The sequence below is a fragment of the Mustelus asterias genome, chromosome 3 (genome assembly GCF_964213995.1).
Source record: "Mustelus asterias chromosome 3, sMusAst1.hap1.1, whole genome shotgun sequence".
NCBI classification, from domain to species: Eukaryota; Metazoa; Chordata; class Chondrichthyes; order Carcharhiniformes; family Triakidae; genus Mustelus; species Mustelus asterias.
This window is the reverse complement of record NC_135803.1, coordinates 135,666,972-135,690,012: the sequence shown is the minus strand read 5'-3', so window position 1 is coordinate 135,690,012 and position 23,041 is coordinate 135,666,972. Positions and strand designations below refer to the sequence as shown.

The 23,041-nt window shown below is 41.8% G+C and overlaps 1 protein-coding gene and 1 non-coding gene across 5 annotated transcripts in view; one reads left to right on the top strand and one right to left on the bottom strand.

Annotated features, from left to right (window-relative positions):
• Positions 1 to 2,499: 2,499 nt before the first annotated feature.
• Positions 2,500 to 2,692, top strand: LOC144491941 (U2 spliceosomal RNA). Its single transcript, XR_013497520.1, has one exon. It is a non-coding gene; the product is annotated as a U2 spliceosomal RNA (small nuclear RNA).
• Positions 2,693 to 5,706: 3,014 nt separating this feature from the next.
• The window catches only part of LOC144491617 (RAF proto-oncogene serine/threonine-protein kinase-like), a 118,247-nt gene continuing 100,912 nt past the window's right edge, over positions 5,707 to 23,041 (bottom strand). For all 4 annotated transcript variants that reach the window (XM_078209701.1, XM_078209699.1, XM_078209700.1 and 1 more), the window contains 5 exons: positions 22,624 to 22,670; positions 17,186 to 17,304; positions 12,450 to 12,581; positions 11,007 to 11,141; positions 5,707 to 6,486 (listed from right to left, as the gene is read on the bottom strand). In XM_078209701.1, the coding sequence (XP_078065827.1) occupies positions 6,346 to 6,486; positions 11,007 to 11,141; positions 12,450 to 12,581; positions 17,186 to 17,304; positions 22,624 to 22,670 (574 nt within the window). In that variant the 3' untranslated portion in view covers positions 5,707 to 6,345. The remainder of the gene's footprint in view (positions 6,487 to 11,006; positions 11,142 to 12,449; positions 12,582 to 17,185; positions 17,305 to 22,623; positions 22,671 to 23,041) is intronic.

Here is a 23,041-nt window from a genome sequence, read left to right as displayed (position 1 = left end):
CTTCTTGCTGCAAATCCTTGTGAATAATGATTTGCTAATAAACTGTTCATTCAATTTCCAAAGTTACAGAGAAAACTAATTACAGGTACAATCTGATAGTGCCATCTAAACCTTTAGTTGACAGATATAGAATAAGCACATCAGACATGCGCTCATTGACTGCTATTGGTGACGAGATGCCAGGAAAAAAAACATATCCAGCCATAAACAGAGGAGGCCTGTTATATAAACAATCATGCCAAATTTTTCCTACTTTCCACCTTGCTCAAGTTTTTCCCACTGCTGGTGATTCATCATGGGCTGTTTCACAGGTGCCAGCAACCTCCCAAGACCGGCCTATTTTCAGAGGGAGATTGAAGACCTGTACTGGCCTTCTACGCAAAAAGAAATTAAGTTACACATAATCCTGCCCTGTTTGGTATCCTAACTCCACTCACCTGCCTTGTCCTTTGGGGAAATACATTATTCCTGTTAAATAAATGTTCCTATGCACTCACTTAAACCAAGACTGGCTCAATACTCATTAAATCTACTATATCCTGCCCTCCAGTTGATTCTTGAATATATTGCTCCAGAAAATGATTTTGAATGCACTCAAATTCAGTACCCCGGCTTCGCAATCTTTATGAAAATTAAAAGCCTCCAGTTATAACTTGTTTTTGTTACAAGCCTCCCTCATCTCTGTTACTATACTCTGCCACTTCATTGCTGTGATTAAGGGCCCTGAATACTATCATTTCAGTTTTAAGTCCTCTTATTTCCTCAATTCTAACAGTAGTCTCCATTCCCTAACTAATGTTGCAGTAGTATATTTACTCAATAAGAATACCCCTCCTCTTCCAATTTGTTACTATCCTTTCTAAAGGCCATGATATGGAGATGCCGGCGTTGGACTGGGGTACGCACAGTAAGAAGTCTCACAACACCAGGTTAAACTCCCAACAGATTTATTTGGAATCATGAGCTTTTGGAGCACTGCTCCTTCATCAGGTACTTTCAAAAAGCCTCATAACGTGAAACGTTTAACTCCCAATTCTGACCAGCCTGCAATCATGTTGCAATAATGGTCCCTGTGTAATACCTTCTAAGTAGTAGTTGAGCCTCTAATTCACTCAGTTTATTTCTTGTATTGTGTTAATATGCAGAACTTTTACCTGGGAAGAAGACCTTATTGTATCCTATCTTAATGCTGCGTTCTTCACACCATTTAACTTAACCCACTTCTTATTTATCATTCCTCCTGTAACTTTTTGAAATATCCTCTTTATTTGAAATATCTATAATCACAGGTTATATGACCTGAATTCTGCCCGTATCCCATTTTAAAAACAAGTCCACTGCTATGATTATGGTATTTATTAGATACTTTGGGACTGTCTTACAGCACAGGAACAGGCCCTTAGGCCCTCCAAGCCTGTGCTGATCATGATGCCCTAACTAGAGTCATAGAAGTTTACAGCATGGAAACAGGCCCTTCAATCCAACTTGTCCATGCTGCCCAGTTTTTAACGACTAAACTAGTCCCAATTGCCCACGTTTGGCCCATATCCCTCTATATCCATCTCACCATGTAACTGTCTGAATGCTTTTTAAAAGACAATTGTACCTGCCTCTACTACTACTTCTGGCAGTTTGTTCCAGACAGTCACCACTCAATGAAACAAATGCCCCTCTGGACCCTTTTGTATCTCCCTTCTCTCCATAAACCTATGCCCTCTAGTTTTAGACTCCCCTACCTTTGGGAAAAGATGTTGACTACCTTATCTACCTCTATAAGATCACCCCTAAGCTTCCTATGCTCCAGGGGAAAAAAGTCCCAGTCTATCCAGTCTCTCCTTGTAACTCAAACTATCAAGTCCCAGTAGCATCCTAGTAAATCTTTTCTGTACTATTTCTAGTTTAATAATATCCTTTCTATAATAGGGTGACCAGAGCTGCACACAGTATTCCAAGTGTGGCCTTGCTCATGTCTGTGCAACTTCACCAAGACATCCCAAATCCTGTACTCAATGTTCTGACCAATGAAACCAAGCATGCCGAATGCCTTCTTCACCATCCTTTCCACCTGTGACTCCAGTTTCTATGAACTTGCACTCCTAGATCTTTTTATTCTATAACTCTCAACGCCCTACCATTAACTGAGTAGGTCCTGCCCCAATTCGACCTATCAAAATCCACCACCACACATTTATCTAAACTCCATCTGCCATTCATCGGCCCACTGGCCTAATTGATCAAGATCCCGTTCTTCAAGATAACCTTCTTCACTCCACTATGCCACCAATTATGGTGTCATCTGCAAACTTACTATAAATTCTCATCCAAATCATTAATATAAATAACCAATGACAGTGGACCTAGCACTGATCTCTGAGGCACACTGCTGGTCACAGGTCTTCAGTTCGAAAAATAACTCTACTACCACCCTCTGTCATCAAGCCAATTTTGTATCCATTTGGCTACCTCACCCTGGATCCTGTGAGATTTAACCTTATGTAACAACCTATCTCGGCCTTTTGGCTAAGATCAAGTGTAGTATCAACATGCTGTGCTTGGTTGAAGTCATTAGGTTACATTTTAGCTTCATTTGAAGCAATTTTTAAAAGCGACATCTCGGCCTTTTGGCTAAGATGCAAATGAGATCAAGCCTTGGAGGAGGAGCTATGCCTACTCCAATCAGCTTGGATCATGTAGATCAAGCCTAAGACAGGAGGTGACAGCCCTGTCTTGTCAGCTTGGATCGGGAATGTCTCAACTTGTTGAGACTCTGAATTGGACTTGATTTGATTGAATTGGAATCAGAAATACAAAAAAAAACAACCTACCATGTGGTACCTTGTCAAAGGCCTTGCTAAAGTCCATGTAGACAACATCGACTGCACTGCCCTCATCTACCTTCTTGGTTACCCCTTCAAAAAACTCTGTTAAATTTGTGAGACATGATTTTCCACTCTCAAAGCCATGCTGACTGTCCCTAATCAGTCCTTGCCTCTCTAAATGCTTGTAGATCCTGTCTGTAGACTAAACTTAAAAAACCTTCTGCCCTTACTTGCTCTATATCCCTCTATTCCCTCTCTATTTGTGTACCCATTCAGATGCCTCTTAAATGTTGCTAATGTGCCTGCTTCCACCACCTCTTCTAGCAGCGCGTTCCAGGCACCTACCACTCTCTGCGTGAAAAACTTCCCCTGCACATCTCCCTTAAACTTTCCCCTCTCACCTTGAACCTGTGCCCCCTTGTAATTGATACTTCCATCCTAGGAACAGCCTCTGACTATCCACCCTGTCTTTGCCTCTCATAATTTTGTAGACCCCTATCAGGTCTCCCCTCAGCCTCCGTCTTTCCAGTGAAAACAATCCCAGTTTATTCAACCTCTCCTCATAGTCAACACCCTCAAGACTAGGCAACATCCTGGTGAACCTCGTTTGCACTCTCTCCAAAGCTTCCATGTCCTTCTGGTAGTGTGGTGACCAGAACCGCACGCAATATTTTAGGTAAGATAAAGGGAGTGCTGAAGTCGGCCTGACAATAGGCCTGGGTGACATAGTTGGTAAAGATTAAAAAGAGACATGGATTGCTTTGCGAGGAAGAAGGTGTAAGATGTTCACACATGGAGGCAATGGCAGCAGTATCTGTGCTTACAGTGGTTAGGTTGGGTAGTTCCAGGAAGGTGTTAAAAATGTGTAGTTAGTTATAAATGGTTATACTACAAGCTGCCTATTTGATTCCAAGATTGGATAGAAGTGGAGTCTAAAGAATAGCTAGTCAGCATTTCTCCCTGGTTACGAAGCCCATGTGATTCACATTACCATGGAGATAGGTTTTGAGAGGGGAAGTGTGCCAAGGAAGCTATTGTCAAATCATGTTGCAGACTTCACTAAAATATCACCAAATTAGTCTGCCTAGAATTGGGAGAGAGAGGGCAGCTATTGGCTGAAAGTTTTTATGGTTCACTATGCAAGATTACAGGTGAGAGCTCATACTCAGTTTGAAAAGACCAAAACTGGGAGGAGTTAAAACAAGGATGGATGATTCCCTAGCTTGCACAAGAGAAGGTCGCTCCAGAAAAACTCAATGTCAACACAGTTCTAGAGTTAGAAGTTACCAGGCTGAAAAAGGAAAGGAATGAAAGTAAAGCCAGGGACCTAAGAATCATGTTGGACTGGCTCCAGGAAAATTGAATGGCCCAGATCTTTCAGCCTCTAAATCGTCAGGGACCGGACATTCCCCCCCCCCCCCCCCCCCCCGGATGTGCATCAGGACCCTGCGGAAGTCTTGACACAATGACTCTGTGTGCATTTTCCAGCAAGTTTGAACTTCCAATGGGCAATTCCTCCACTTCCAGGACCCACTGAAAATGTCTCTAACTCTTACAGTTCTGACTTACCTGGCTAGCTACCAGGTGGTGTTGCAGCAACCCCTGCACTCCAACCCACTCACAGCACCCTATCCACCTTACCCAGCTGCCAAACTACCCACTTACACTCTCACTCATTCACTCACTGACACACAGAGTTTGGGGACATCTAAACACCAAAGAGGTGTTATTGTCAGTGCTGTACAAAAGCTTCTGAGCAGATCCTCATCACTGCTTTCTGCGAGGATTCCTGCGCTGAGAGAGTTCCTCTGCATCGTGGATTGGAAGTCAATGTATGCAGGTAAGTGGGTAGATTTCTGTCTGATCACATACGGGGTGGGTTCTGACTCTAATCCAAAGTTTTGAGCCAATGTCAAGCACAGTACAATGTATACTTGTGAATGTCCTGTTCCATAATTTAAAGTATAAGTTACCTAGAGAAAATGTTCAGTCAATGGCACTTTCGGTTGCTTATTACAGTAAAAGTCTTAACATATGGAATCTTGTCATGCACCTTTTCAGCCATCAACTGGAAGTTCAGATTTTTTTGTTATTGGCCTCGATGGGATTGTAACAAATCCAAACAAACTTTTACTATTCTCACTGACTCAGCTCTTGGTCCATTTATTATTTAGTTATTTTTAGTACCCTAGAATGAACACAGGGATTTTGATGACCATTGTATTATGCTACACCAAGAGGTTAACACCTTAGGAAGAGAGGAAATCATCACAGAGAGAAAAATCACTCATGTTAAGTTCATGGGGCGGCATGATGGTTAGCACTGCTGCTTCACAGCACCAGGAACCCAGGTTTGATTCCTGGCTTGGGTCACTGTCTGTGTGGAGTTTGCATGTTTTCCCCGTGTCTGCGTGGGTTTCCTCCGGGTGTTCTGGGTTTCCTCCCACAGTCCAAAAGACGTGCCGGCTAGGTGCATTGGCCATGCCAAATTCTCCCTCAGTGTACCCGAACAGGCGCCAGAGTGTGGCAACTAGGGGATTTTCACAGTAACTTCATTGCAGTATTAATGTAAGCCTACTTGTGACACTAATAAATAAACTTTCAGCATGACAGATTATAAAACCAAATGGTATTATGGTAGACTATGGAGGAACACAGGGACAAGTTTGGGTCTGTTTGCTCTTCTGGCTAAACTGGAGTTCCAGAAAATGATAATGAATATAAATGATTGCAGCCACCTCTATTTTTGTACTATTCCTCAGTAGTAACTAATAGTACATTTATAGTTTTTCTTGTCATTTTAATGCTGTTAAAATCTATTATTACATTTTTCAATTATTTAATGCTCTGAATAGACCGATCTAAAAGAACTGCATATAGTTCTGTATAAAATGCAAATTAACTTATTTTATTAAAATACATGGGACTGACAACAACTCTACAGGTATCCAATGGAATACCATGTTATCCCCACTCAATAGCAAAAAAACAAACAAAACTTAAACAATAAACCTCCCAATTATTTATAACCACTTCAACACACTTGTTGCATCATAGTGACTCACAGTTTACCGCATTAGTCCACCTTTAATCCTCACATCTGTTAAGTCAATATAAAAGCGGTGAATATTTGCTTTAGAAATGTCTTCTTTGATAAGCAAGTTGTTTGCTGATTGGATCATGTAGTATGCTGTAATATAACGGTCTCCAATTCAGCCACATTGCACCAGTGCACAGTCTGAAGTCTGGTGGTGAGGATGGCAATGGGCATGGTGTGTCTGCCACGCAATCTCCGATGTGCGAGTCAGCTATATGTCCATCTTGGGAAAAGGCTTCATGAAACTTACCAGGAATCCACACATTAAATCAAATGGTGGCACCTTTTGCCTGACCAGTTGGTATCATTAAATCTGAACAATGGCAGCTTCCAGAATTGATTACAAGATGCTGCATATCATTCACTTGCCTGTAGCACCCAAAGAAGCATAACTGCACAATAGCTTTCTCTATTGCTCTTGACTCGAGGTCAGCAAGCAACCAGTCTTGTTGATGTTAAGGTTAAGGGATTCAAATCTTCAGTGTGTGCAGCTCGATGGAGAGAGGGTTCCGAGGCACTACGGTGGATTTTGGGTAATGAATGTTGCAACAGTTCAACAGAGGATAAAATCTGTAACAATTTCAGAAAGGAGATTAAAAAGAAAAATGAAGCAATGCTACACATTTGAATCTATATACATGCAATTTATGTAGTTTAAGTTACAGTTATGGCAATTTAAGTTATATGAAATTATGGTTAGAAACTGTTACCTATTTTAATCTAATCCTTATAAAAGATTCAATTAAATTCTTTACAATAACTATTTTGCTGTAACAGTCCTTTGTCTCATCAACCGTTCGATAGAATTAGCTTTCTCCTTGTTATTCAATCGCAAATAAATCCTAGAAGTACATCTTCCATGTCTGCAGGTTATTAACCATCTCCAGCATTTATTGCATTCTGCATCTAGAATTCCATATGCTTGTATCAGCTGAAATTTGAACCTATTCACTCCTAATGCAGTCAATCGTTCCAGGCTACCTGTGGGAATGTAATTTCCTGGTAAAAATGGGAGCCTCGTGCCTCAGGGCTAACTGTACTCGTCTCCTGCAAAGCTCAGATTGAGCCTCTTCCCTAACGTCTGAATGAAAACCAAGAGCTGAATTTTCCCAAGCCCTTGCCGCTGTGTCCGAGGGCAGGAGGCCCAGAAATTGGTTTCACGCCAACGTGAATTTATGGCAGAATCTTCCACTGGTGCCCATCATGGCGGGTCGAAAAACCCACCAGAGGCCGGCGTGAACCTGATTTGCATCCCATTAATGGAATGCAAATGATGGATTGACCGCCGCCACACCCTTCCCCCCCCCCCCCCCTGTCGCCACACCCTTCCCACCCCCGCTCCCCCCCCGCCGCCACACCCTTCCCACCCCCGCTCCCTGCCGCCACACCCTTCCCACCCCCGCTCTCCCCCCCCGCCGCCACACCCTTCCCACCCCCGCCCCCCTGCCGCCACACCCTTCCCACCCCCCCCCCCCAATAAAGGAACAGTGCAAAAAGGTAATTATTATACTACATATAGCACTTATCTTACAATAAAACAGACAGGATTGCATACTGATTTTTAAATATTCATCAATCTGCAAAAGAAGCCAGAATACCAAAACGAATGGAATCAAAGTCTCAAATGACATCCTTTGTATTTATTAGTCACAAGTAGGCTTACATTAACATTGCAATGAAGTTACTGTGAAAATCCCCTAGTCGCCACATTCTGGCACCTGTTTGGGTACACTGCGGGAGAATTTAGCACCTGACCAGCACGTCTTTCAGACTGAGGAAAATGCAGCACCCGGAGGAAACCCACGCAGACATGGGGAGAATTTGCAGACTCTGCACAGTGAACCACCAAGCTGGGAATCGAACCCGGGTCCCTGGCGCTGTGAGGCAGCAGTGCTAACCGCTGTGAGGCAGCAGTGCTAACCACTGTGCCGCTTGTGACTGTGACAAAGGTAAATGTTCCCTCCTCGTCCTTCTCAATCTGCCCTTGATGTAATTGACCATACCATCCTCCTTCAAGGCCCTTCCATAGTGGTGCAGCAGGCCAAAGGCTCAGGTCAATGAGCTGCTATTGATTCTCACCATTCCAGCAGGGACTATAAGATTAGATTTTGTCTAATGCATTGGTAGGGTGCAGTGAACACTCTGGCCTAAACACACACAATAATTATTCTATTAATATATCTGGTTCTTGCAAGATCATCAAAGTTAGGGGAGACGGATGTGTGCAGAGCAGCAAGTCACCGCAAGGAAGCAGTGAAGGTAGATATTGGAACCTTCCTTCAAGAACACTGGGATCATCGTTCATTTTGTGTTTGGAACTCTTTTCCTAATCCCCAAAGAAATAAGAGACCCTCGCCTTCAAATCACTGCTTCCTGCAAAAGCTCTGCGGGTTCTGTCACACTTGTCTAAACACAATAAAAATAAGTCTTAATCATTTTATGCAACAAGGTTAGAAAAAAACATCAACAGCGGTTGAGAAGACAAAGAGAAACAACCAAGTGTGTGTGAGCCTTAGATCACCCCAAGAGTGGACTGAATTCTCATAATGCCACCATTGTATATTTGCGATTGTGACCAGAATACTTAAACACCTGATGGTATCAAAAAACACTTAGTGCTAGCTGATTGTAGTCATTTTCCCTTGTACGTCTGGTAGCTGCTGCACAAACTTCTAGAATTTGCTTGTGACATGCTGTACTCCTTTCTACGTCTAGCAGAAGATTCCCACAGGATACTTCAATGCATGACCCCTGCTTAAATGATTTCCTAATCACAAAATAAATATAGATGATCGAGACCCATTCAGCCTATCTCAGTTCATTTATCTAGAAGGCTATAATTCTTCCAATTATGACATCGAGGATGGCACAGTGGTTAGCACTGCAGCCTCACAGCTCCAGGGACCCGTGTTCAATTCTGGGCCTTGGGTGACTGGCTGTGTGGAGTCTGCACGTTCTCCCCATGTCTGCTCTGGTTTCCTCCCACAGTCCAAAGATGTGTAGGTTAGATGGATGGGCCACAGTAAATGTGTGGGGTTTATGGGATCCACTGTATGGTTTGCCCAGTTAAAGGCTTCATTTTAAAGTATTTCTGCCTAATGTAACTAATTGTGCTATGCCTTAAAGCTAACTTAAGCTAATTTGGCCACATCAGCTTGGAATTCTGGGTCCAGCCTGGAAACTTAGCGACATTCTCTAAAAGTACAATGTAAGGTAAACAAGCTTGCTCATATGGTAAACAGGAGCTTCCATGGTCACAGTTGCCAGTGTTTTGATGCAGCTAGAGACTGCTTGTACCCAATTCTTTAATAACACATGGTCAGTATTCAGTTATATTGTAGACACAGATCGATGTTTAGTTAGTTTGATCCAGCGCTGGCTTTTGCTGCTTTTTATCTTTCTCTCTCTCTCTTTTTCTCTCTCACTTAAGTAATCCTTATTTCACTTTCTGTAAAATGCTAAGTATAAAAGACACTTAATAAAGAAGTTTCCACTTCAAACCAGTCATGCTCAAGTTTATTCTGAAGAAGAAAATAGACCCTACAGGGTTACAGGAATAGGTCAGGGAGAGGGCTTGGGTAAGATACTCTGTCAGAGAGTCGGTACAGACTTGATGGGCTGAATGGCCTTTTCTGCACTGTAGGGATTCTATGATGAACTTCTAAAGTGTGTCTCCAATACCCTTTCTGGAAGTCTGTTCTGACATTAGTTCTTAATTTACCCTTCACCTATTTAACCTTGTTCTATTGTCTTGGTTTAGAACATAGAACAGTGCAGGAACATACCCTTTGGCCCACAATGTTGTGCTGAACATGACGCCAAATTAAAATAATCCCTTCTGCCTACCCTTGGTCCATATCCCTCTATTCCTTTCATGTTCATGCGAGTATCTAAAAGCCCCTTAAAAGCCCAACCACTCTCTGTGTAAAGAACTTTGCCCCTTACATCTCCTTTGAACTTTCCCCTCTCACCTTAAATGCATGCCCCTTAGTATTAGATATTCCAACTCTGGGAAAAAGATTCTGACTATCAACCCTATCATAATCTTATAGACTTCTATGCCAGGTCTCCCCTCAGCCTCCTGTACTCCAGAGAAAACAAGCCTAATTTGTCCAGCCTCTCCTTATGGCTCATATCCTCTAATCCAGGCAGCCTCCTGGTAAACCACTTCTGCACCGTCTCCAAAGCCTCCACATCCTTCCTGCAACGTGGCGACTGGAATTTAACTCAATACTCTAAGTGTGGCCTAACCCAAAGTTTTATAAAGCTGCAATATGACATCCTGACTCTTGTACTCAATGACCTGACCAATAAAGGCAAATATGCTAAACGACTTCTTTACCACTCTAAATAATTGTGTGGCCACTTGGTGTTCAGGGTCCTGCCATTAACTATATACTTATCCATAACATTTGATATCCCAAAGTGCAACACCTCACACTTGCCAGGATTAAACTCCATCTGCCATTTCTCCGCCCATATTATTTATATATATATATATATAAAAACTTCGAATAAAGCTCTGCATTTCTCTTTTCATACAAGCATAGAATCCCTACAGTGCATAAGGAGCTCATTCAGCCCATCAAGCCTGCACCAACAACAATCCCACCCAGGCCTATTCCCGTAACCCCACGTATTTACCCTGCTAATTTCCCCGACACAGGGATAATTTAGCATGGCCAATCTTTTCTACACTATGTAATTATCTATATTTTGTAACACTGATCTTCATTCAAAGAGATCACAGTCTCTAACCTCTTGTTAATTCCTCAGTACTCTCTCAGTCCAAGGATTCTGCAATTAGTCCTGTGATTTTTCTCTCATCTCGCTCTAAATATTCCAAGTGTTTCTAGTGCCTTAAACAATCAGAACTGGACATAGCAGTCAGGATCTCACCAGAGTACATGTTGTAGTATAATTTGATTTGTACTCCACTGACCTAGTAATATAGTTTGATTTACTCCGAGTGTGAAAAGTGCATACAGGATAAACTCATAAACCTTGCCACTATAAAAATAACCCACATCTTATTTTTATGGTTTATCATCAGTAAACACAGTAGGTGCCCTCACTGTCTTTAGTCTTACCTGAGGAAAGAGAGGTCGGTCATCCTTGTTCCTGTTCAAACAGTTTGCTACAAGTCTTTTCATTGCTTTTGGGCAATTTTTGTAGAGTTTACTGAGGTCAGGTGTTAAAAATCCTCTTCCCACCATGAAAATGATCTAATCGCACAAAGGCAAAGGCAGATTTTAAAACGTTGTTACACCAATGGGTGAAAGAATGTGAAATATGTTTATCAAGAATGTAAGAAAAATACTTTTTTATGAGAAAGCAAATCAGCAGCATCTCCAGAGAGAGAAATATAAGAGTAAATATTTCATTGGGATATTTTGCCACATTAAGGGCGCTGTGTAAATGCAAGTTCTTTTTTTGAAGCTCCATCTGGTGGCAGAGGTGAGCAGATGCAAGAGCGGCCTTCATAACCCTGAGACTCGAATAAGAAGTGTGCAGCATACACAATGCAAATTTTATATTTTACAGGTTTAATCACTGCTTTACAAAATTGGGAGTGCTGAATTTGGAAAGAAATCAAAATAGTTTGCGATATTGTGAGTGTGAAATTAAACACTCAATTTGCAAGTGAAAGGTAAAACAGACAGATTCCCAGTGGGTAAAATACCAGCCATGGAACCAAACCCATGTTAATTGGTAACTGTCGGTTTTCCTTTCTAACTCTGGGTTGTTTCAGTTAGCGCAGCAATTGGAATCCTATAACTGTTTTCAATGCCTGCTGAACAAATGTTTCTGATCACTGTTTGGGGACTCCTGCTGGAAGATGTACAAGCGTTAACAAGGATCAGGCACTGCTCCCTGATGCAATTTAATAGTTTGTGGTTCACATATGAAGAATGGCCACTGAATGGCTTTTGACACCTGTAAACCACCTCCCTCCCCCCCCATCCCCAGGACAAGTGGAACAAAATCCATGACATAAGCTCTACAAAATGTAGGCCATTGCTGCTATAACCTATAACACCATCACCCAATTTCACTGCATCATCATAAGGAGGAACTTTGTTACTGGGGGCCAAGAAAAAAAAGTTAATTTAATAGTCACAAGTACGCTTACATTAACACTGCGATGAAGTTAGTGTGAAAATCCCCTAGTCGCCATATTCTGGCGCCTGTTCGGGTACACGGAGGGAGAATTTAGCATGGCCAATGCATTTAACCAGCACATCTTTGGACCGTAGGAGGAAACCGGAGCACCTGGAGGAAACCCACGCAGACACATGGAGAGGAAGGAAAGATTAATAAATCAACAGCCAAAGCAAACTGGACAACTGCCCTGTGCCATCTGGTTACATGTAAGCATTATCGGAGATGCAGCAACAAGTCACTAGCCTGTAGTAGTGTGTGATAAAGGAGAAAAAGCACAGAAAAATCATAGGGGAAGAGGAGGAGGAAGTGAAGACCAAGTACTAGTTTGTCTTTAAAGACTTGGGTACTTGAATGGATTGCCTTCCTACCTGATCTCGATTGTTTACGTGGGAGTAAGGCAGTTCTCCTGTCATTAGTTCAAACAGCACAATACCATATGAATAGACGTCAGATTGAAAACTGTATGGATTAACCTCCTCCATTCGGATAACCTCGGGTGCCTAGAAAAAAACAATTCCTTGCAATAAGTTACAATACCCAGTTGAGGGAAGGGGATCTTTGGGAGTTTCAGGAAATCCAAATCTTCGAAAATATTCTTTCATGCAAACTGTGCAAAATATTGAGACTTCAGGTGGTCAGACGTGGAACCATGTCACAGCGCGAGTCGTTATTTTTAGAAGTGAGGAAGATAGTAAAGAAAACAGGAGATACTAACAAAGATTCCATGTTCAATGTTGAGCAGCAGGCTAGGAAAAGTCTCTGTGGAAGGATTCTGGCCAATCTTGGTTAGAAAATAATAATCAGAGTAGACTGAAATACATTTGTTGAAATCTCCAGTGAGTAAGCCAGCAGTTAAAAGTACTTTACCCTCAATCGCAATCCAAGTGAGCATGCTTTCTTTTCTGAGGAATGAATCTCTGCTCTTTTTCTCTCCTCACCCAACTATGACCATACACACACACACCCGCGCGCACACATACACAAAACCAACTGAGATCTACTTACTTTTCACATCATTCAAGCTCTAATGGTGACTCCACCTAACACCATTAATGAAGTATTTATGAAGCCTCCCTTAAGGGCAGCAAAACTATCTATCAGCCACTCCATGTAGCAGCAAATTCCACATTCTCAGTATGCTGCGTAAAGATACTTCTCTTAAATTCTTAATTTGATCTGTGTATCTTCTGATTTCTGCCCCTTTATCTGCACTCACCAAAAGTGGAAACAGTTTCTCCATGTCCACCATATCAAACCACTCCATAACTTGAAAAACTATTATCAGGTCTCTTAGTTTTCTCTTCTCTGGTTAAAAAGCCCCAATCTATTCGATCTTTCCTGATCGTCAGTCACATCCTCTCAATTATAACATCCTTGTAACTCTTTTCTACACTTTCTCCAGTGGTTCAATATCCTTTCTGGTGGAACGGAGACACAGGTCTACACGACAATACTCAAAAACTTTTTCTTTAGCCAAGATTCTATATAAATTTAACAATCTCTCCCTCCTTTTACATTTTATTCCGCTGGAAATCGAGCTCCATATTTTGCACACTTCATGGTCTCAACTTGCAATGATACTTTTAACAACAAACGTATCTATTCCCAGATCTCTTTGCCCCTCTACGCCATTTAGTTTTTCACCTTCCAAAAAGTAAGTGGTCTCCTTATATCAACTACCAAAACTGAAGACTCTATTTCATTAACACGACAAACAGGCCATTTAGGGAGAGTCTACGGAGATTACTATAAAATGGAATATTCTAAAAGCTAAAAGGCAAGGTTTCAAAACGTGGTTTTTCTACATTCACCATTAAAACTGCTTTCCATGGTCTCATTTCAGAACAAATAGCCACTTTCAATTACATTTTCTCTTTTTCGTGTAGCATTAACTCGCGTCCAGACCCCTACTGTTGGAGGGGGCGGGGGGGGGGGGGGCTGCATCTTTGAATATAGAAGCATCAAAAGTGCCTGGGCCCAACAATATAGAACTTTAAATAACTCACCAGGATTAGGCAGAATTGATTATTCTGATCAGAAAGAAGTTACATCTATTGCTCATCTACTGACAACATAAGTCATGTCTCTAATGATATTTCCAAAGGTCACTTTGACAGTATATTTAATTTAGAAATAGATTCCAACTGAAAGTAATTTGGAGAAAACTAGTGATCTTTGGATGCAATAGAAGTAGAGTTTAACACTGAATGCTTGCTATTCACAGACAAATATAGCAGTGTACATGAAAATACCAAATTAATCGAGTGCATTCTTATCACTAATGAATACAAGGCCAAATGGCAGAAATCCTAATTTCTTGCCTATTTAATTATTTCCTGACTGAAATAGGATAGTGATAGATATCCCAGATGACAGAGGTCCACAAAGTTCTAAGAAGCATAGACAGGGTGGATAGTCAGAGGCTTTTTCCCAGGGAAGAAGTATCAATTACAAGGGGGCACAGGTTCAAGGTGAGAGGGGGAAAGTTTAAGGGAGACGTACGGCAGACATTTTTCACACACAGAATGGTGGAACGCGCTGCCAGAGGAGGTGATGGAAGCAGGCACATTAGCAACATTTGAGAGGCATCTGGATGGGTACATGAATAGGGAGGAAATAGAGGGATACAGACTGAGTACGGGCAGAAGGTTTATTTTAGTTTAGTTAGGGCATCATGATCAGCACAGCTTGGAGGGCCAAAGAGCCTGGTCCTCTGCTGTACTTTTCTTTGCTCTTATGAATCAGCAGCAAGTACCGCAGGTTTTGGCATATAAGTCGACCTTTAAAGCCTCAGAAAATCCCTCCAAAATTGCGGGTCAACTTAGACATCAAGGATAAAAGCAAAATGTCACTGTGGGTATGGGTGGCCACCATTTTGAAATGTTATCTGTTTCCAGTTCACAGAATGGACGTGTCTTGAACTCCCACACAACACAGCTTGCATTGTCTGTTTGATCTCTTATGCCCAGTTCTAAGGTGTCAGTAAGTAAAACTTGCATTCATGGGGAAAAAAATTGAGACTGACTACTAAAATATAATAAATAATGTCATGGCTGAAAAGGAGGATTGATTATACGCCAAGCATAAGCTGGAAAAATAGGGTCATCTTGTACGCTGGGTCAAGTTATATGCTAAAGTAAAACTATTTTTAAAGAATTATTTTTGGAAGATCATCTGACTAGGATGAGATGACATGTCATTTTTCAAGTGGCATCTGCTGCTGATCATTCCAAAAAGACAGGAACACGCAAATTGCTTTTGGGGCTGCATGAACGGGAGTACAAATGCTATAACTAAACTTTCAATATAAAGTTCATCTCCGTTTACAATGCATTTAGGAAATATTAATTTAGGGAAATTGTAAGGGAACTGATATCCCAAGTTAAGAGAAAGCACCCAATCATAAATCAAAAGGCAGAGAAAGCAAGGTAGGTTTGTGAGATGCCAAAAAGGACATTTAATCACAATTATCTTTGCTGTCATTTAACCAGCCATTACAGCGTTCCCATGATTTGATCAGAGAATCAGAAGTTAGAAAAAAAAACAAAGGATTGATTTGAGTACTTTTTTAAAAAATTATTTCGTGGGACATGGGTGTCGCTGGCTGGCCAACATTTATTGATCTTCGGGTAAGCGTTCTCCAAGGCAGCCTTCACGATACACGACAGCGCAGAGTCGCTGAGCAGAGACTGATAGCCAAGTTCCGCACACATGAGGACGGCCTCAACCGGAATCTTGGGTTCATGTCACACTATCTGTAACCCCCACGTCTTGCCTGGGCTTGCAAAGTCTCACTAACTGTCCTGGCTGAAGACAATACACATCTCTTTAACCTGTGCTTAACCCTCTCTCCACTCACATTGTCTGTACCTTTAAGACTTGATTACCTGTAAAGACTCACATTCCAACCATTATTTTGTAAATTGAGTTTGTGTCTTTATGTGCCCTGTTTGTGAACAGAACTCCCACTTACCTGATGGAAGGGCAGTGCTCCGAAAGCTAGTGGCTTGTGCTACCAAATAAACCTGGTGGACTTTAACCTGGTGTTGTGAGACTTCTTACAACATTTATTGCCCATCCCTAGTTGCCCTTGAGAAGGTGGTGGTGAGCTGCTTTCCTGAATCTCTGCAATTTATTTGCTGATAAGTATGCAAGGATTATTTTTTCATTCATGGGATGTAAGCATCGCTGGCTGTGCCAGCATTTATTACTCATCCCCGATTTGCCTTTCAACTCATGATCTTTAAGAGTCAACCACATTGCCATGGGTGTAGGCCAGACCAAATGAGGACAGCAGATTTCCTTCCCTAAAAGACATTAGTGAACTCGGGAGTTTTTTTTACAACAGTTCATAATGGGTTCACGGTTATCATTAGACTTTTAATTCCGGATATTTATTGAATTCAAATTTCACCAGCTGCCATGGTGGGATTCGAAACCAGGTCCCCAGAGCACTAACCTGGGTCTCCCAGATTACTAAACTAGCGACGATAACACGACACCACTGCCTCCGCTTATTTATCTACACATCTACATTTTAAGTCAAAGTTTGGATACAGATTAAGAGCAAATTATTACAGATACTGGAATCTGAAACAAAAACAGAAAATTCTGGAAAATCTCAGTAGGTCTGACAGCATCTGGGGAGAGAGAATAGAGCCAACATTTCAAGTCTGGATGGGCCTGACGGAGAGTCATCCAGACTCAAAACATTGGAATGTTCTCTATCCACAGATGCTGTCACACCTACTGAGATTTTCTGTTTTCGTTTGTAGACAGGTTGTTTGAGTGTGGTCCAGAAATTACTGTTAAGATCATGAGTAGAACATCTTATAATGCAATGATTATGTATTTATGAACAAGAACCAACACTGGAACGTCATAACTCTTCTTGCTTAATAGTCAAAATATTCAACGCAGACTACATCTTTCACTTCCTGAATGAATGGCTCTAGGGAGTGTCAGGCATTTAATATAGCATCTGGATAACAAGAAGCCTATTTAGCAAAACTAAATCTTATTTTTATTTATCGTAACCACTGCCGTTAAACCAGCTTTCTAAACACTCAGCATGCTAAATGACGAAAAATGTCCAAATCCTCACCATCCAAAGAATGGATCCTGTTGGCTGTCCGACTTGTTGGGAGCCACTCCATCGAGATTTCACCGTCGCTAACCCAAAATCTCCAATCTTCACGGTGAGGCCTTCATGGAGAAAAATGTCTGAGCTTCTGTTAAGGAGAACTTCTGTTGACAGTGGCTGTGTACTGAGAAAGCTGCTCCCAGTAACTTCAATCCAAATAGTCAGAACCAATTAAGCTTTAGTTTAACTTGCGCTTTTTACTTCATACTGCAAAGTTATTTTTTCCCCCCACAAGGTAATTGTACTGTTTAATATGAGATACTGGATTTATCCTTCACAAATTCACTGCTTAAGGGAGCATTCAAAAATGAATTTCATAGCATCATTATAAGGACCAGGGCGACACGGTGGCACAGTGCTTAGCACTGCTGTCTCACAGCACCAGGGACCCGGGTTCAATTCCCGGCCTCAGGTCACCGTCTGTGTGGAGTTTGCACGTTCTCCCTGTGCTTGCGTGGGTTTCCCCTGGGTGCTCCGGTTTCCTCCCACACTCCAAACATGTGCGAGTTAGGTTGATTGGCCATGCTAAATTGCCGCTTAGTGGCAATTGGAAGTACATACATGGAGTCATGAGGATAGGGCCTGTGTGGGATTGTTGTTGGTGCAGGCTCGATGGGCCGAATGGCCTCCTTCTGCACTGTAGGGATTCTATTCTAATACTCCTTGCGCCCAACTGAGATAGACTTCATGTCACACAAAGATCAATTTTCAGACATTTTTCTGTGTACTTTTGGAGATTGCAAGAAAAAAATCCATTTATAAAAAAGATAATAATTACATAAAACCATAACGCATTCTGCCAGTGATACAATACTAGAATCTATATTGTCTGACAAGAAGCTGAACTGAATGCAGAATTGAACCTGGGGCCCTGGTGCTGTGAGACAGCAGTGCTAAGCACTGTGCCACCCTGGCACTTTTGGTGCTTACAGTGACGCTATGAAATTCATTTTTGAATGCTCCCTTAAGCAGTGAATTTGTGAAGGATAAATCCATTATCTCATATTAAACAGTACAATTTCCTTGTGAATGTCTTCAGCTATATCAGAGTTTCATAGAATCCCTACAGTGCAGAAGGAGGCCATTCATCCCATCGAGTCTGCACCGGACACAATCCCACCTTGGCCCTATTCCCGTAACCCCACATATTTCCCTACGAATCCCTCTGACACTAGGGTCATGGTTTATTTAGCATGGCCAATCAATCTAATCTTCACATCTTTGGACTGTGGGAAGAAACCAGAGCACCTGGACGAAACCCACGCAGACATGGGGAGAATGTGCAGACTCCACACAGACAGTGACCCGAGGCCAGGATTGAACCTGGGTCCCTGGCACTGTGAAGCAGCAGTGCTAACCACTGTGCCACCGTTATTAGGTTACCAATTGTCTAAGGAGGCTCCCTTAGCTTGTTTATATTCTTAGCTAATAGAGAATATCAGTGAGCTGACCACAAAACTACACAGATTTCCTCTTCCAGCCAGGGAGCTGCATAACAAATAAAGACACAGTTGGTCCTGTTTAAATTTCAGTTCCTCGCCCTTAATCGATGGTCCATTCAAACATTGAAATGTTAGCAGCCAAACAATTTAAAATATGGCAGCTGAATCTTCCAGAGATGCTGCTGCTAGTTATCTGTAATGTTTCACAAATTCTGTGTAACAACAACTATTGGTGTTCAAAATCACGAGGGAGCTGGACAGAGTGGATACGGAGAAACCTTCCGCTCATAAAGGATCAGGAACGAGAAGGCACAGATTTAAAGCGGTTTGGCAAAGGAAGCAAATGTGATGTGAGAAAAATCTTTTTCACACAACGAGTGGTTCGGGTCTGGAATGCACTGCCTGAAAATGTGGCGGAGGCAGGTTCAATCAAAGCATTCAGGAGGGCATTAGATGATTGCTTACATAGAGCAAAATGAGTGTTACATAGGGCATTACATGAGTGCTTACACAGAAACAATGTGTAGGGGTACAGAGAAAAGGAAGGGAATGACAGTTAGCCATAGTGCCAATTTGGAGAGCCGGTGCAGACACGATGGGCCAAATGGCCTCATTCTGCATAGTTACACTTCTGTGATACTGAGTAGACAGTGGTTGCATTTCTTCAATAGCAAATATAACGCCACAAACTGTGGAAGGATGGGCACAACCTCCGTCAGCACAAAACAAAGATGAATTTGAAACCATTTAAGACCCAAAAATTAGTCAGAGGAATACAAGAGTTATTGAGTTAATAAGATTATAGAAGGTTTGTATTACCCAAATAAACACCACTCCCCGCTGAAGTAAATAATTACTCTCTACATACGTATAACATATTAAAAGGTTCACATTTGCACAAACTTGTTGTCAACTTCCCATTATAAATTCCTATGTACACATCTAGATTGAAAAATGCCTGTTGAGAAGCTGTATTTAAACTTCTCAGTAAGAAGTCTCACAACACCAGGTTAAAGTCCAATAGGTTTATTTGGTAGCAAAAGCTTTCGGAGCGCTGCCCGGAGGCTAGTGGCTTTTGCTACCAAATAAACCTGTTGGACTTTAACCTGGTGTTGTGAGACTTCTTACTGTGTTTACCCCAGTCCAACGCCGGCATCTCCACATTTAAACTTCTCGCCAGTTGTTGGCTGGAGTTACATTGTGAGAAGTTTACATAGGTTGCTTCCATTTTTCTGGGGGCTTCTCCTGTAAATTAGGTGCCGACTTTATAGGAACAGAAACCTTACTTTAAACTCATCAGCAAGGTGAGAGGGAAAATGGAAGGTGAAATAATATTTCACAAAGTATCTGGGGATTGGACTGACTGAATTTCTAGTTTCTTAAGCATTTCTAACTCGGCATAGTGTCACACGAACCAAGACTGCTCTGACTGACACCAGAGGAACGAGTGTGACTGACAGGAACCATGAAATATGGGATCACTTTTAATATAAAAAATATAGATGAATAAAAATAACATGGCAAAAATATCTCGCCTTCATTGGTCATACTCTGGATGTCGTATTTTGTACAGATTCAAAGCAATCTTAAAAATAAATAAATACAACAACCATGCACTTATATTGAGTTCTTCTGACGTGTAGTCTGAAATTTGTGATTGCCCACTGATCTGCAAGTTTTCAACTCTAATAAGTAATTGACCTCTAAGTGACGTCAAACTGCATTTGCTTCATAACAATCAAATGCTGCGTCTGTTTAGGAATACAGACCACTTCAATAGCAGAATAATACTTTATGCATTGAATCAATCCTATCCAAATGTCTAATATTTAATAATTTCCTTAAGCGTCCTCTGGCTTAATCACTATTGTTCTGCATATTAACAAATCTTTATCGCATGCACCTAGGTGAACCAACATTGCTTCCGGTCAAAATCATATATGCAGAAATCAGATATTCTGTTCATATATGCCAAGTCCACTATTTCAATCAGGTGCAGTGTAGTCTCTCAATATAAAACAATTGTACAAATGCCTCTACAGTAAACACACTGTTCACTAGCTTTCTTCAATGGAGTGGATATTATTTCACTTACTGCCTTGCAACACAAAATCTTAGAGGTCTACAGCACAGAAAAAGACCCTTCGGCCCATTGCATCTGTGCCAGTCAAAGAGAAACCACCCAACTATTTTAATCCCATTTTCCAGCACTTAGTTCATAGCCTTGTGTGCCATGACATCACAAGTGCACATCCGAATATGTCTTAAAATGTTATGAGGTCTCTGCCTCCATCACCCTTTCAGCAGTGAGTTCCAGAATCCCACTACCCTTTGAGTGAAAAGGATTTCATAGAAATCATAGAAACCCTACAGTGCAGAAGGAGGCCATTCGGCCCATCGAGTCTGCACCGACCACAATCCCACCCAGGCCCTATCCCCACATATTTACCCACTAATCCCTCTAACCTACGCATCCCAGGACTCTAAGGGGCAATTTTTAACCTGGCCAATCAACCTAACCCGCACATCTTTGGACTGTGGGAGGAAACCGGAGCATCCGGAGGAAACCCACGCAGACACGAGGAGAATGTGCAAACTCCACACAGACAGTGACCCGAGCCGGGAATCGAACCCGGGACCCTGGAGCTGTGAAGCAGCAAGTGTTAACCACTGTGCGACCGTGCTCACATCCTCTCCAAACCTCCTGTCCTTTACCTTAAATCTATGCCCCCTTGTCATTGATCCCTCCACCAAGGGGAAACGTTTATTACTGTCTACTCTATCTATGCCCCTCATAATTTTATGCATCTCAATCATGTCCCCCTCAGTCTCCTCTGCTCCAAGGAAAACAGCTAAAGCTCTCCAGCCCAGGCAACATCCTGGTAAATCTCCTCTGCACCCTTTCCAGTGCTATCACATCCCTCCTATAATGTGGATTCCAGAACTACCACACAATAATTTGGCCGTGGCATAACCAAGTTTCATCTAGTTCCAGCATAACCTCACTGCTCTTAAACTCTATAAAAAGTCTCACAACCCAGGTTAAAGTCCAACAGGTTTATTTGGAGTCATGAGCTTTCAGAGCGCTGTTCCTGCATCATTATGCCTCGGCTAATAAAGGCAAGTATACCATATACGTTCTTAATCACTTTATCCACCTGTTCTGCTACCTTAAGGGAGACCAAGATCCCTCTGATCCTCAGTGCTTCAAGGGCCCAAGGTTCATGAATTGGATCCTAAATAGTCTATTGCCATGAACCTGTTTGTTTATGAACCTGTTTATTAATCGACCTGTTCACAGAGTTTAAAATGGCAATTGCACCAGATTCCTGTGACAATTTAGGGACTCAGCATCCAAAATACACCAGATCAAATTGATACGGCTCCTGGAATCTTTCCATTGGTGGACTTAGTTGTGAATTGTGAATCAGGAAAAAGGCATACCAGTGAGTTAGGCGAGAAAGTGGTTCGGCACAGACAAGAAGGGCCAAAAGGCCTGTTTCTGAGCTGTAATTTTCTATGGTTCTATGGTTCTAAAGCAGTACAACGCAGGAAGCAAGAGTCAAACTTGAGCTATAAATAAAATAACCTAATTGCATGGTTGAAGATATGAATTCCATTGCTTTTGGTGATGCAATGATAGATAATCATCGTGCTCATAGAATCTACGGCACGGAGAAAGGCCCTTCAGCCCAAACTGGTCCATAGCAATCAAAAAGCCCATCTAAGCTAACCCCATTTGCCTGCATTTGGCCCATATCCCTCTAAACCTTTCCTATCCATGTATCTGTCCAAATGCCTTTTAAATGTTGTCAATATTCCTGCCTCAACCACTTCCTTTGGCAGCTCATTCCACAATTACTCAATCAACATTTGGCATTTATTTCTGCTGAGTACCATCCTGCTGAATTACTCTAAAGAATAAACAAGGGTCAAAGATCAAATAAAAAAGGATACTGTTTGACTTCATGTCTCTGTGGATAATATTCTTTGCATGTAAATAACTATTTAAAAAAATGCAAATCACAGTCAGGCTATTATGTTCCGGCTCAGTGATGTTTCTGGCCATTAATACAATCTCTCTCTCTATTTCTAGGTAAATATATTTAATTGAAAATCTAAGCTGTTTTTGTCTTTCTCATCCCTTGTATGCCCTGGTCAGCTCATTGAGCCTTTTGGGGTAGTGGTCTGTAGTCCAGAGGTCACCTCCTTCTACATGACTCGAATTGCCTTCCTTAGAGGTTTACTGTCTCCCCTTTGCTCTATTTCACAGAGAGGGGTTTGCACGGCAGACTCTGAAAATGTGGCATCTTCTTCATTTACCTGCCCTTTGTCGTTACTTTGGCTGTCTCCGACAACCTCTCCTCTGTTAGAC